Source organism: Myotis brandtii, unplaced genomic scaffold (genome assembly GCF_000412655.1).
Source record: "Myotis brandtii unplaced genomic scaffold, ASM41265v1 scaffold237, whole genome shotgun sequence".
NCBI classification, from domain to species: domain Eukaryota; kingdom Metazoa; phylum Chordata; class Mammalia; order Chiroptera; family Vespertilionidae; genus Myotis; species Myotis brandtii.
This window is the reverse complement of record NW_005358943.1, coordinates 6,396,295-6,411,650: the sequence shown is the minus strand read 5'-3', so window position 1 is coordinate 6,411,650 and position 15,356 is coordinate 6,396,295. Positions and strand designations below refer to the sequence as shown.

Sequence of the window (15,356 nt, the reverse complement as noted above, 5' to 3'; positions counted from 1 at the left end):
AATATATTTTATTGATTTTTTACAGAGAGGAAGGGAGAGGGATAGAGAGTTAGAAACATCAATGAGAGAGAAACATCGATCAGCTGCCTCCTGCACACCCCCTACTGGGGATGTGCCCGCAACCAAGGTACATGCCCTTGACTGGAATCGAACCTGGGACCCTTCAGTCCACAGGCCGACGCTCTATCCACTGAGCCAAGTCGGCCAGGGCACATTAACTTTTACATGCAGGTAATTGGGAGAAAAAGAATACAGTAAGAGACACTAAAGATTTATGGTTTATTTTTTTTTTAATGCCAGCTACTTTTTTTTATTTTAGAGAGGGAGAGAAAGAAACACATCGATGTAAGAGAGACACAAGAGAAACATCAATCAGTTGCCTCCATTGGTGTATGGTACGACACTCCAACCAACTGAGCCACACCCGCCAGGGCAAGATTTATGATCATTTTAAGTTTCATGGTAATTCCTAGAAAAATTAAGCCTCCCAGAAAATGCCATATTTTATGCCAGTTCCTTCTGTTCAGAGAATACGCTGGATTTCATAAAAGGTGCACTAAACAGAGTTAAACTTTGCTCTGGAAAGTCCTAAATTTTTACAAACATATACCTGTTCACCAGCTTCTCTGAGGATAGAAGCCGCATTGGGCAGTGTGGCCCGGCACAGGCCTCTGAGTCACGTGGAACCTAGAATCCTGTGTCCCTCCGGAGCTGCGCCCCAGCTTCCTTGTCCATAAAATACCTCATCCGGTGTCACAGGGACCAAATGCAGCCCTGCCCACAGAGTACACAGCACAGCGCCTGCAAACAGCACCAAAAAATACCGTCGTTACTTCCATTACTTTCTCTTCACTCACATTATCACTCATCTGATAATCCTGTAAAGCAGCGATTTTCAACCGGTGTGTCACCAGAATGTTTTAGACAGGTAATACCTACCTGACTACTTACTCAGGGCACCGACCTCTTTTCCCTTAGATTGTCAAATTAAATAATGACAACAGCCAACACAACAATAGCCTTCTAGTGTGAATGAATCAAAATTATACCTAGTTTTTTGTCAGACCTTCAAAAAATGCATTTTTTGGTGTGCCGCAGAATTTCAGTGATGGTGTATGTTGTGCCCTCGATGAAAAAGGTCGAAAATGACTCCTGCAGAGTAAGGGCTCTTAGTCCCGTTTCGTAAATGAGGACACAAACCTCAGGGAGATTCAAGAAACTCGCCCAAGGGGACCTGACTCCATTCCTCTTGTAGGTACACTCGAGAGAAGGGTGTGTTTGTTTCTCTGGGAGGCGACGTGCTGGCTCTGAGACACTCCAGGTCTAACCCAGACACTCCCTCCCAGGTCTCCCAGGCCGCGCCCAGCAGGAGGGAGTCAGCACATTGTAGTGCAGGGGCCTCGGGTTTCAAGTCCCAGGACCTCGGAGTGAGAGGGTTAGAAATAACGTGTGAGAGTGGCAAGTACATACGCGGCATCCTGCGGCTCGTCAGTTATTACCAGTCATGCTGGCGAGGGCCTGGCACAGCTCCCGGTCCACAGGGAGCACCTGGAAGTTGGGTCTCTTATTCTCACCCAGAGGCCAATCCAACATGAACTAGACCTAGAAAGTACCCGTCGGCCCCCACCCACCTGCTAGAAGGCAAACCACATCCCATGATGGCACAAACCCAGAGCGCACTAGCACAAAGGAAAGGCATCTTCTCTTTGTTTTTGTTTTTTTAATTTTTTAAAAATATATTTTAATTGATTTTTTACAGAGAGGAAGGGAGAGGGATAGAGAGCTAGAAACATCGATGAGAGAGAAACATCAATCAGCTGCCTCCTGCACGCCCCCTACTGGGGATGTGCCCGCAACCAAGGTACATGCCCTTGACTGGAATCGAACCTGGGACCCTTCAGTCCGAAGGCCGACGCTCTATCCACTGAGCCAAACCGGTTAGGGCCGCATCTTCTCTTTGAATTTGCTAGAAGCCTAGCTCAGGGCCCGGCCTACATGAATTCACTTAATAAATCTTGGTTGCCCAACCCAGTGATGGAGCACCCGTTGTAAAGTAGAGAAAGGGATTTTTTGTACGGGGTTTCTTTCTACCCTGCTTCCCCTATAATAAAGCAGTTTTAAAGACCTCCCAAGTATGCTGTAGTGAGAATATCTGTACTCCTAAAAAAAAAAAAAGCAGCAGCAGCAGCAGCAGGCCGGTCACAGCTCCCACGGTCACGGTCACTGAGTCCCATGGTGTTTTTCTTTCCCCACAGCCCTTCACGCAGCAGGCTTCTTTTTCTGCCATTGTTTAGCCGACCCCAATCTTCTCGTCTTTATTCATTCAGCATCACCCTCCAGCCCCAGGTCATCTGAGCACCACCACTGATCCACCCGCTCTCTCGGGAACATCAGGGCTCGCCTCCTGCCTGCCACCCTGCCTGCCCACTTTTCAGCACACTTTCAGGGCCAGTGCATTTGCAGTTTGAGCTGGTTCTCTCTCTCCTGTGGGCTCTGCTCAAAGTCAGGTCATGGGTCATGACGGTGAACAAGTCGCTTCCTCTCTCCCGGTCACTGTGTCCCCCTCTTGGAAGGAGGCAGTTGGAGTGGATGGTCTCAGGCCCGCACAGGACAGAGGTCACCCTCCCCAACACCACCCCACGTGCCCCTCGGGGCCCAGGTCTCCCTGTCAGACGGGAGGTTAGGCCGTCCATCCAAAGTAGGCCAGAGCAGTTACTCACTCGACTGTTTTCTGATTTGCGTTCTTGCTCTCGACAAGAAACCTTTTCAACAGCGTTTTCTTGCCCTTTTCCTCGGCAGACTGTAGACTGCTTTGGGATTACGTCTATCAGTTGCTTTCTGACAGCCGGTACGAAAACTTCATCCGATGGGAGGACAAAGAATCCAAAATATTCCGGATAGTGGATCCCAACGGACTGGCTCGACTGTGGGGAAACCATAAGGTAAAAGGGCACCAGCTATCTGCTCTGTCAACTGGTGCCAAAACACAGCCTTTCTGCCGGGGTCGGAGGGTAATTGTCTGTCTGCTGCTTCCCAAGTCTGCCCGTAATCATTTAGTTTCTTCCTTACTGGGCCAACAATTAGACAGTTGCAAAGGGAAGGAGATCATTAAAGATGCCCCTTTCCGGTGTGGCTCAGGCCAGGTGCCAGCGAGCTCTGCATATCCTGGCCTCCGGGCTGAGGGCTGAGCAGCCCTCACCGCCCCCTTGACCTGGCCCTGTTACCTGTGTCATTAGGAACTGGTAACGGGGAAGCGTATGGGGCTCTGACGCACGAGGGAGCCTTCTGAAGCGTGGCTTCTGTTCCGCTCAGTCGGAAACTCCCATGTTCCCGAAAGCCCCTTTCCCACGGAAAATACTGACATTCTGACTTTAAAACATCCCCCTTTCAAAGCACACAGGACAAGAAGTAGGCTTGCCCCACGAGTTCCCACACTAGGAAGAGGGAGTGGAATCTAAAAGATAAAGCCTTTTAGGGTTAGGAAAACTGTTCAAGGGCCCAGATGTAACAAGTAGGTAAAACAACCCAAATGTACATCCATGATTGAAGGGATAAAGGAACTGTGGTCTGTACCTGCAAGAGAAAAGAAGGAAGTTCTTCCGTATGCGACCACACGGACAGACCTTGAGGACATTATGCGAAGTGTAGTAAGCAAGTCAGAGAAAGACAAATACTGGCTGATTCCACTTCTATGAAGTACCTAAAATAAGCAAAATTATTGAATCAAAGAATGGAATGGTGTTGCCAGGGGTTGGGGGAGGGGAAACTGAGGAGTCACTAGTCAATGGGCATGAAGTTTTCTTTAAGTAAAATGAGTAAGTTCCAGGGGTCTGCTGTACAACATGTTAACACCAGTGCATTATGCACTAAAAATTTGTTAAAAGGGTAGGTCTCATGTTAAGCGTTCTTACCACAACAAAATAAAGTAAATAGAGCAAAGAGCACACCTACCCCAACCCCCAACCCCCCCCCCCAAAAAAAAGAAAAAAAAACTAAATAACTAAATCTGTATTCCTACTTTTTAAAAAATCAAGTAACCAAGATCCAGGGCTGACCACAGACAAGTGGGTGGCATAGTGGCACAGTGCCAGCTCAGCCAAGTGAGAGAGGACAAGGGGGCCACAGCCGAGCGAGCTCTGCCCTGGCCGCAGCCTTGGAGGACCTGTGCTGGCCATGACCACACGGGGCAGGGCCCACTCCACTGCCAGACACTTCATGCGCGAGTCCTGGGAAAAATCCCTCTGCACCTCCCACATGGTGCCCTAGCCCCAGCCCCAGCGCTAGCGCTGGGAACCTCTGTGTTCTTGCTTCCACAACAGGAATTTAAGCAACAAAATATCTCTTCCTTAAAATGACCAACCAGAAACACAGTTTGAGAAAGGTCACTGCAACAAAAAAGAGAAAAGCACTCCTCTGTGGGTCAGAAGGTGAAGGATGGCCCACAGATAGTGGGAACCTGCAGGAAATTCCTGGGGCACAGCAGAGCGCAGTCTTGGGAAAGGAAGTGAGGGAGGCTGCTGAGGGATATGCCCTATTAGCCGGAGCTCCCTCCCCCTCCGGGACTTCTGACAAAGGGTGATTCACTGGGAGAAGTCTTGGCGGCGGAGGGGTGGGAACTAATGGGCCTGGGTGGCCGCAGATGCGCAGGTAGCTTCCCAAACTTCGGGGCCACGGCAGCCGCTGAAGAACTTTTGTTTTAACAGCTCCCCCAGCGCCTTTTCTGAGGTTCATTTCATTGTGTCTTTGTGCTTTTTTTCCTCTCTTCCTCCTTTGAACAAACAGAACAGAACAAACATGACCTATGAGAAAATGTCCAGAGCCCTGCGCCACTACTACAAACTAAACATCATCAGGAAGGAGCCCGGACAAAGGCTTTTGTTCAGGTAGCACTTCCTTTTTCTCCTTTCCTTCTTTGGGGAGGATATTGTTTTCTTTTAATAAGAGGGAGGAGGGAGCCTGTTAAGATCTCCACCTGCCTATCCGATACTCAAAGCCACCGGAGCTACGAATCTGTTACCAGGTGCTGGTTTGTTAGAATTTAAGAAAAAAATCATTTTTTTTAAATTTATGTCTGTCCTATAGTAAAACCAAAACTAAGTAAACACAGTCTGACTCCCCTGTAAAACAATGCAATGCTCAGATAGTATTACCTGCCATTAGCATCCAGTGTAGGTAAGGGAGCAGCCAGAGTGACACTGTCAATGGCAACGCCAGGGCTTGAACCTGGGCTTGAAAATATCAGAATGTATCACATGAAATTCAAAGGGACTGTTCATTTATGAAAATTTTGTTTCAGGTGTGTGTGTGTTACAATATATTTGTTATAATGCACTGAAAGCTGTTGCTCTAGACATTCCTCTTCCCAGAATTCCTCACACTGAGTTCCAACCATTGAAACTACCACATAGATTGTGATTCCAAGTACAATGTAAGAAGAGAGAAAGAATTAGGAGAGGAAGGAGAAGGGACCTAAAGGACCAGTCAGGAGAAGGAGAACGCTGGTATTCATGGGGGGTAATGGCCATGGTGAGATCAAGTGAAAGTTGGGAGAGTGTGGGATCAACAAGCAAGCTGAGCCCATGAGTTTTGGCAGGTGGGACAGAAACGACTTCTAGATGGGACTCGAGACGTGGGTTTGGAGTTGTTTATGTGCAGATAGAAAATGACACTGTCTGTGTGCAGGTGAGCTCACTGGAAAGAGTGGAGAACCTGGGCTTTAGTGTTGGGAAGGGGCAGTGAAAACAGTTGAGATCTTAAAAACAATGGAAAAGGCCGCTCAAGAGACGGACCCCGAAGGAACTGAAGTGAAAAAGAGCCCTCCTTTTGCTGGCTGTGCTGCTGCTTCCCTTCATTCTTTCCACACCTAGTCCGTGGCTATATTCTTCCCATGCTACGTGCTTTTTTCCTGAATGAGTTGATCCCGTCACATAGCTTGAATTATCACCTCAGTGGTTAGACTCTTAAATCTTTGTACCCAGCTTTAAAACCTCCCTGAAGTTTCAAATCTGCATTTCCAATGGCTTCTTATAGGACTTGTCCATTTAAATTTAACGTTAGTATCTTGGCCATGCAACATTAAAGACAGACCTTCACATGCTAGAAATCTCCCCTCCCCCCCCCCCCCCCACCTTTGCTTCTCATCACTGGCATCACCATTGTGTCAAGCAGCCAGCCTTGACACCGCCGTTACCGTGACTCTCCTATGCCCGAGCCAGTGGTTGTGCTGAATTGTCCACTGGCTCCTTTCTGTGCTGCAGGCACCGCATGTCCCAAGATTTCTTACGAGCAGGTTCCGGGTTGGAGTTTATCAAATGACAAGCACTTTCTTGAGATGTGGAAGATTCGAGAGAGGCAACAGCCTTATTGTTGCTTCCCGAGCAATGGAGACTGATATCTAGACTTCACATTCACCCCCAGATTAATTTGACATTCTCTGCCCACCTCTGGTCCACTCTCCTGCCTCCCAAATTCATTATATACACTGCCAGCCGCCCTGCAACACAGATGCAGTTCCCTGTATCAGAAACATTTATCACTTTGAGTTTTGCTTTTTAACATATATACCCTCTAGGTCCACCTCCAGTTGGCTGCCTTTATGAGGCCTTCTGCAACTGCTCAAACACACAGATATCTTATTCTGTCATTTCTTGGCCCTAAACCACTTCGTGATCTGCATTTTTGTTGTTTGTTAACCCTCATCCAAAAATATTTTTCCATTGATTTTTAGAGAAAGTGGAAGGGAGAGGGAGAGACAGAGAGAAACATCCATGTGAGAGAGACACATCGATTGGTTGCCTCCTGCACACCCCCCGACCAGGGCCGGGGAACCTGCAACCAAGGTATGTGCCCTTGACCGGAATCAAACCCAGGACCCTTCAGTCCGTGGGCCAATGCTCTATCCATTGAGCCAAACCGGCTAGGGCGTGGGCTGCATTTTTGATAGTGAAGTCCTTCTCCCCACAACTAGGTCATAGGCTCCTAGAAGGTAGAAGATTACATTTGGTGTAATTCTGTTGTACACCTTATGGAGGCTTTCAATAAATATTTCTTGACGAGCCTAGCTTGGAATATCAGAAGCTTAATATGGAAAAGCAGTCAAAGAAGAAAAGGGTCGTTTGAAGGGCCACACGTCGCCTATCTGTGGGCATGGCCTGGAGGGCATCGTCAGTGACTTCAGGTGTTGAGGGGGAAGCGTTAGCGAGGGGAGGAAAGGTAGAAGACAGACTGCAGACGCTACAGATCCTGCTGCCTCCATAATATGGGCAGAAAAGAAAAGCAGTGGTAGCTGGAAGGTTCCCAGGTTTCCCATAGTGATTTTCAACAAGATGTAAGGGGAAGAATCCTGCTATTAGCGGGGCAGATTAGTCACTTTTGAGAGAATGAGTGTTGCAAGCCAGACTTGCCACAAAACGAAGGCTTCTTGGAATGAAATCCAGGGTATAGTCAGGTGACGCATTACATTGTGGGTGCTCGGTACAAGATGTTTGGGAGAGGAGGGAGGAAGGCTTCCACATAGATGGGTTCCATTAGCAGCTCTTGGATGATGAGGCGGAGCTCAAAGCATGAGTAGGGCTCAGACAGTGAAAGGAGTAGAGAGGGTTCCAATAGAGGCCGAGCTGGAGGTTGGGAGGCTGCCATGAGCCATGACTATAGAAGGAAGAAGACTGGCCAGACAAGGATGGAGGATTTACAGTGGAAATCAAGAGTTTCCTGGGTGTGATGACAAAGGGCCCTGGTGGGCAGGCCGGAGACTGGGTCCCTGACTTGATAAGTGGTCATCGTAGGCTTTGGACCTGGAGGGATGAGAGAAAATGTGTGTGTGAAGACAGTTCATCTGGTGCAGGGCAGAGTAGATGGGAGGGGAAAGGCGTGCCTGCACACAGTGGGGCTGAGGAAAGGGCACTCCCACAGTAGGGCAGAGCGTTTGCATCTAGGCTGCCTTCCAGAACCATGAAATCGTGGTCAAAACGTCACCGAAGTTCTTTCCAAGGGAACCCCGTGAACAAGAAGATGAGACTTGTGGTGTGCGCCTGGCTGTTAAGGAAGACAGGCTAAAGAGGATTTGTTGCTAACGTTTTGGATGTGTTCGTGTTAACATTGAAAAAGATTTTCTTTTTGCCTTTCTGGTTTTCCCAACCACCACTACTAACTGGTCCTATTATCAGAATTTTCCATTCAGCATTTAATTGTATCCTTTGAGTTAAAATCAAGTTTCAAATACTGTTCCCTGGACTCACAGTTCGGGATGGATGTGGATCTACAGCTCTCGTGGGTCCTTGTAAAATGTAACTCTCTAAAAATAAGAAACACAGCTGAGTGAGCTGTACCAGCGTTCCCTCACAAGGTCACGTGGGATGCACTGCACAGCTCCAGTGGGCGCTCTCTGCCTGCCATCATCGCAGCGTCTTTTTAGAGTTATTTCTCCATTTTTCAGGCAGTCAGGGTAAGGGGCACCCTTTTCTAACTGACACTAAGGTACCGTTAATAGCTGGCTTCAGTAGCTCTCCAGCTCTATGAGGTGATAGGGCCTTTCTCTTTAGTTTCAAGTTCAGGGTGCAAACAACTTGAGCAAAATATAATCTCTTAACTCCTCCATTTCCTCTCCCAAAGGTTTATGAAAACCCCAGATGAAATCATGAGTGGCCGGACAGACCGTCTGGAGCACCTCGAGTCCCAGGAGCTGGATGAACAAATATACCAAGAGGATGAATGCTGAAGGCACCAGCCCCGTCTCAGCGGCCACAGCCCAGGGCACCGCTGCCCCAGGACTGCTGGAGGCGGAGCAGGGGACTATGGAGAGTAGGAGAGGACGAGGCCTGCAATGGGAGTGACATTTCCCTTGCATACCAGGAGGGACCCAGAGCACCTTAGACAAACCACCCAGCAAAGGCAGGGCTGGAATTCTGGCCGGCGGCACGAGCCCGGGACTCGAGTTCACGTTCCCCCCTCATTCGGAATCTGTCCATCTGCAATTCCTCACCCTCGCCCTTCCACCTGTTGTCAGTTTCACGGTGTTTTTGTTTTTATTTTTTTATGACCACGCATTTTGACTCTCGTCAGTCATCTAGGGGAAGACATGAGCTTGTTTTCCTATGGAAATATTATATCTATTATATATATATTTTGCAAATCTCACAAAGTGTGGCAAGCCCAGCTCGTCAGGAAAGAGAAAACTTGCAAAAGGGTCCAGGTCCTCTTGCCCCCGCCACGTGGATCAGGTCTGTTCCTGTTGCTGTTGGATCTTGGGGGGCAGGGGGCAGGGAAAAGAGGATGCTGTTAAAAAAGATAAAATGAAAAAGGAGAGGTCTCTTTCTCTCTCCTGCTCTTTCTCCTTCCCTGCATTCTCTCTCCCTCCCCCCCCCCCCCCCCCCCCCCCCCCGTGCTCCCCTTTTTCTGGAGTTCAGCCTCTTGGAGAGTCTGGGTAGCAATTGGCACCTAAACAGAATCGGTGGCCTGGGTGCTTTGGGGCCAACACCGCTAAGTCAGACCCACATCCCTGCACTTGGCCACCGTCCGAGGGAGCCCCAAACACCTGAGAGGCTGCTGTCCTCCAGGGAGACGGGTGTCCATCCCGCAGACAGACACGGCGTGAGGGCCCCGCAGCTCAGGGTTCTACAGCCTCGGCCCAAGGTGGACGCTGCGGGTTATTTGGAAGCCCCGGCACCTGGGATCACAGTGGAAAACCCGCAAAGACCACACAGGCCTGAGGGTCCAGAAACGGAGTGAAAGCTCTGAGCTGGGACAAGCAGGCCAGGCAGGCAGGAAGGGTGCCTGTGCTCCATCACGTGGTCAGTTCCATGCCCTCACCTAACTTTTTTTTTTTTTTTTTTTGCAATTTCTAGGCTTTTTAAAAGTTTCCCGGTCCCCATAGGGCACAGGGCATTGGAGAAGGGAGGACCTTGGAATGTGCAGTCTCGGTTGCTACCTGTGTTTGCCCAGCCTGGGCAGACAGCAAATCCCTCAGATACATGACCGTTTCCTTCTGTCCTTCTTGCATAGCTGTGCTGCAGAGTGGACCCATCCGTGGCTCTTTTTCCCCTCAAAATAAGATCGATTGTATCTTGGAAAGTGAGGCTAGCGCCACCCCTTCGTACTTTTGATAACGTTTTTAGAGAGCTGTTTAGATTTGCTTTCCTTTTCTAGCCGTCTCAGTTCCCTCTTCCAATACAGGTTCAGAATCCAATATGAGGAGCACAGTGTGTTTTAATTCAAAAGACTGGACCTGCCTTACAGAGCACCCCCTCCTTCTTTCCCTCAGCTCCCCCAGGGTACATAGGTGATGGTCAGCAGGGGTCCCAGGTGAGGCTGCCAGACCCCCGCCTCTTCTCCAGCCATTAGACACAATCCTTCCCCAGCCTCCTGACAAGGACACCAGTGGGGGCGAAGGGCACAATAGGTTAAGGATGGTCTCAGGACCGTGGACTTGAGGAGCTGATCGGGGCTCTTTGTTCTTGCTCTGTTCCTGCCTCATATCAGACCATATGTAGACACACAGAGGTGGCCAGCCACTCCCACGTCACACACTGCCCCCACTCTAACTTCCAGAATATCAGGCTTGTGATGAGGTCAGAGACCATCTGTGGGAGGTTAGAGGCTCCTCACGGGGAGGGTCTGGTCTGAATCGGTGTGGACGGGGCAGTGCCGCTGGGTGCCAGCAGGCCACAGATGTCTCTCAGGAGTGTGCAGCCGCACACCAGCCTCTGAGATGACTGATGTATCTCCAAGGGGGAGATGAAGCCAGATACCTGGCGTGTTGTGAAAGCCACTGCGTTTGAGGGCTGGAGAAACAGGCTGGATTTTCAGTGGGGCCCTTTGTGTGATTATGAAATCAGACACCAGGGCATGATGCTCTTCCCTAAGATGAGGACATGTCATTCCGTCCACCTGACCCAGGTAGTGCGACTCGGGCTACTTTCCAGTCCAAGAATCTTATGGATGAATTATGGAGGAAAATTCCTTTGGCCCCAAGGATTTCTCTGTATTTAAAGCAATATTCTCTATGAAAATGTAAGACAGGATGACACCTTCAGCCACTTAAAGAAGAAATAGAAGGTGCTAATTCCAGTATAGTCTTGATTTCCCATCCAGGTATTTATTACCAATAATGATTTTCTATTGATTGCCCTTAACATCAAAGACCTTCTCATTTGTTCTTTGAGAGAACACCTGGGCAGTGCTGACACCAGGGGTACAGTGCCCACACATGCAGACCCCAAAAGTTTCAGATTGAATGTAGCCAGCCTTCATGAAGCACCTGTGAGACCCATGAGGGACTCAAAAGTGAATCGGGCACGATCCTGCCCTCCGAAAGCTTGCTTTCTACCTGCAGAATCCATCCAGCATGACATGTCCCACTTCAACACTACATACCAAGGGAGGTGAACATTCCACCTGGGACCAAGTTAAAAGCACATCTGTGATCTAAACAGTTGGTCTTTCCCTGCAGCCATCGTGGGAATTCTTGGCTTGCGAGATCAGAACTTGGGAAAGGAAAATGCAGAGGAAGATTACCTAGAGGGAGGGGAGCTTTCTCCAGCCGTGTCCAGAATAGGCACACTCACTTGCATCTTGAAATTCTCTAGCATCTCCTCCCTGCACTTTTAGTCAGGTTGCCTCCTCTCCATCGGAAGGTAGCAGTGGCGAAGGGATGGACTGGTTGTGTGGAAGTAACATGATCTCTAAGATCTTTTTGTACCAAGGCAACATGGTCTGGCCTAAGGCAGCATCACCGATGGTCCAGATCATGGGGGAGGGGCGGTCTCACAGGAAAAGAGGAATAACAAACTTAGGATGTGCTGCTTTCGACGGTATCTTTGGAGCCTCTGATCCATTGCCTTCTGACACTGAGGATGTAGATTTAGCTGACACTTAAAGGCTATGGCAAGATTTACCTAAATGACTAAGTCGGCACCATTCCCACCTTTCCCTGCCTAGGTTTCAACTCTGAAAACATTTTTGAAATATTAACTCCTTTTGTAGAGGGAAACCTGAGTGTTAGAGAGGTACTAGGACTTGCCCTAGGAGCAGACAGCATGCCAGGGACGGAGTTAGGTTTGGGATCCAGCCCGGTCATACCCCCATTTGACCCATTCCCACCCAGGAAGCTGAAGATAAAAGGTCTGGGAAAATACACAAAGAACAAAGGGCGGTTTTCTTCGCCCAGGCATTCCATTCGGTGCTAGTTAGTTTTCACCTGCTCAGCCTGCTCCTCTCTGGGCAGAAGCCTGGAATGAAGGGAGTGACAAGAGGAAGCCAGCGCAGGGGAGGGAGGGGACACAATGGTCCCTGCCTGTCTAAAACCCCCAAGACTAACCTGATACTCTTGGCCCCGTCTGCATCAACACTAACAGCTCCGAACTCCCGGGATCTTTCACACACGCCAAGTGAACATTCTTGAAGGTTCCTCTTTGTGACTGCAACCACCTGCAAACCCAAACGAATCTAGAATTTCTTTTTTGTTTTCTCTTTTTGTTTGTTTAATTTCTAATCTCTTGTTGTTTATGAGGTGTGGGGTTTATAAGGGACAGAATCAAATGAATGTAACAAAAAGAAAAAAAAAGAAAAAAAATGCCTTTTCTCAGGGCCAGTGAGTTGCAAATAATTTTTAAAGAAAAGCCTATAATTGCATCATCTCAATAAATTTTTTATTTAAAAAAAAAAAAGGTCCCAAGTGTCTATTTTAATAAGATGAAATGGAGTCAGAGAGGCAAGGTGCTTCGATGAGGTAAATCCTGTCTCCGCTCAATTATGGTATAAAGTGCAGTCATGGTTTTTCACTGGCAGGAAGCCTCCGTCACAGGGCCATCTGCAGGCGCTCTTCAGCCCTGAAAGGTCATGGCAGACCGTTTAGAACTGAGCGGCTGGCCCAGGTGCAGAAATTTGCCAGGAGGAACCTCGGTCAGAGATGCTCGGGTCCTGTGCTGTGCCGAAGACTTACCAGTTCACTGACGACCCAGGCAATCCCAAGAGTTAAAGGGCTGCAGGTCTCTTCACAATAGATCTGCGCCCTAATCCTACTGAAGTCATGGGTGTGAGCCTTCAGCTGGTGAGGGCACACATGTGAGTCGAGCTCATACATATACACTGCACCATAGTCTTCATTCAGCTCAGAGCTGGCCCCATGCTCAGAACGTCCCGGCCACACTGACCCATGGAGCCACCTGCCAACTAATAGACACTTAGGATGGCAACAGCAAACGAGCAGAACTACATTGGCCATCGGTGGTGGGTAGAAACTAAGAGAAGAATCGAAAATTAAGCAAGTGTGGTAAAGACCTGGGGAAGGGGAGGGATGCTGGGTAGAAGGGGTCAATGGAGGGGAAAGAGGGACATCTGTGATACTCTCAACAATAAAGATAATTTAAAAAAAAAAAGAATGAAGCAAATTATGCTTTGTTAGCAATTCAGATGTAGGTGTGGGAAGCAGAAGTTTGACATCAATGGTCTCAGAGAATGTTGTTAGCTTATTTCTGTATGTAAGTTGTCCCAGGTACTCTGACCCCCTTGACCTTGGATTGATGGCTGGACTTTATCCTATCTGCTGTATTGTCAGAGCACAGCATCAAATAATAAGGGTCTAGGTGTTTCCTGTGTGCTAAGAATGCATCTGAAGCTACTCTTCCTGTAACCTAGCATTAGCATCACCTTGGAATTGCTAGAAATGCAAAACATCAGTTCCCAACTGCCTGAGATGTTGACATAAGCTGAACCAAAAACTTGGGCGGTGGGGCTTAGCAATCTGCTTTAACAAGCTCTCCGGGTGAACCTGATGCACACTAAATCGTGGGAACCACTGCTAGCATCAATTTGTTCATCTTGGTACGAAAAGCATATGTGGCCATTTAAACAGGACGCAGAATAATTGACGAGAACTAATTTGCATGAATGGTACGCACAATAACGCTGCATTCTCCTAATAGATATACTGTGGACTGAGGCTAAATGGACACAGAATCACATGCCAGAGTCCTCTTCTTGCTTCCTTCAAACCCTTTAAACAATGCTTTTGCTATAAAAATGAGCTGTTTTAAAGGGTGACTCTAACAGCTGACCTGCCCTTGCAAATTAGTGCATAGCAATTTATTCGCTAATGTCCAGGTATCTGCCTAGCCAGCCTAACCTGAAAAGAAAAAGGGATCATTCTCATCTGCTGACTGACCTTGGCTGGCTGTTCCTGGAATCACTAAGTGGGGCCCAGGTGACCACGTAGCCAGGGCATTTGTAGGGACTGCAGAACCACGGGCTAGACCAGTGCTTCTCACACCTGGAAGGTGCTTATCAATCAGCTAAGGATCTTGATGCAAAGCAGGAGATGCCAGTAATATCACCATCTTGGGAAATACGGGGAGAAGATCTGCTCTTCACCTGCTCAGAGTGAAGCTTGGGAGTCAGCATTTCTAACAAGCCCCCCGGTGATGTAATGCTGCTGCCCTCAGACCACACTTTGAGTAGCAGGAGTCCAGTGCTCTCCCGTCGAATCCTGAGATTCTGACCCAAAGGCAAAACTGAGCTGGCCTCTCTCTTTGCTGTATTTCTTTTCCAGTTCCTCCAAAAATAATTCCAGGGGCCAATCCTGTTCTGGGAGAAGATTGCTTGTTCTCCTATTAGGGCAGAAACAAGAATAAATTTCATGATCAAAAGCCTCTTTGCCAAGTGAAAGAACCGCTGTTCATGAACTAGGCCTTAACGCTGGTGCTCCTACCAGCTGCCTCACTGTCACCATCCTGACTGGAGGGAGTGAAGGTTCCTGGCGTCAATGCCTCTCCTAGAAAGACCAGCCTTGACCCCTGTACGGAGATAGAAAGCTGATGATACCATTCTTGCCTTTCCAAAAGACAACAGGGTAGATGCGCAGCCCTTCCGTCCCAACTGCCTGAGATGTTGACATTCAATGGGGACAATCTTGGAACAGTGTCCTCACTGTCAGTCATTACAGACTTCTTCTTCTTCTTCTTCTTCTTCTTCTTCTTCTTCTTCTTCTTCTTCTTCTTCTTCTTCTTCTTCTTCTTTTTATAAATTAAGGATCTCAGCCCTGCTATATTGGAGAGGTGGATCTCTGCTCGTAAAAATCAAGTAAATTCTGCCTAATCTCATTCAAGGCAGTAGAAGACTATTCTCTTGCTCCCCAAACCCTCTTAGCAACACTTTTGCCAGCCTCTGAGGGTCTCTGTGACTTTCCCTTCAACCAGAGTTTTGGTCATGAGATCCCATGTTGGACCACCTGAGCCAACCTTTGCTTCCTCCAGGGGCCCTGACTGCACCACGCAGTCCCCTTGGTGTCTCAACTACAAGTGCTTCTAGAAAAGTAACAAATGCCTGCCTTTGATGGATTGCTCATGCCTCTGTCCCCTAGAGCT

The 15,356-nt window shown here is 48.4% G+C and overlaps 1 protein-coding gene across 5 annotated transcripts in view; it reads left to right on the top strand.

Annotated features, from left to right (window-relative positions):
• ETV6 (ets variant 6) overlaps nucleotides 1-9,298 on the top strand; it is a 222,775-nt gene extending 213,477 nt beyond the window's left edge. For all 5 annotated transcript variants that reach the window (XM_014540208.1, XM_014540210.1, XM_014540209.1 and 2 more), the window contains 3 exons: nucleotides 2,800-2,942; nucleotides 4,783-4,883; nucleotides 8,611-9,298. In XM_014540208.1, coding sequence (XP_014395694.1) covers nucleotides 2,800-2,942; nucleotides 4,783-4,883; nucleotides 8,611-8,716 — 350 coding nt within the window. In that variant the 3' untranslated portion in view covers nucleotides 8,717-9,298. The remainder of the gene's footprint in view (nucleotides 1-2,799; nucleotides 2,943-4,782; nucleotides 4,884-8,610) is intronic.
• The last annotated feature ends 6,058 nt before the right edge of the window (nucleotides 9,299-15,356 follow it).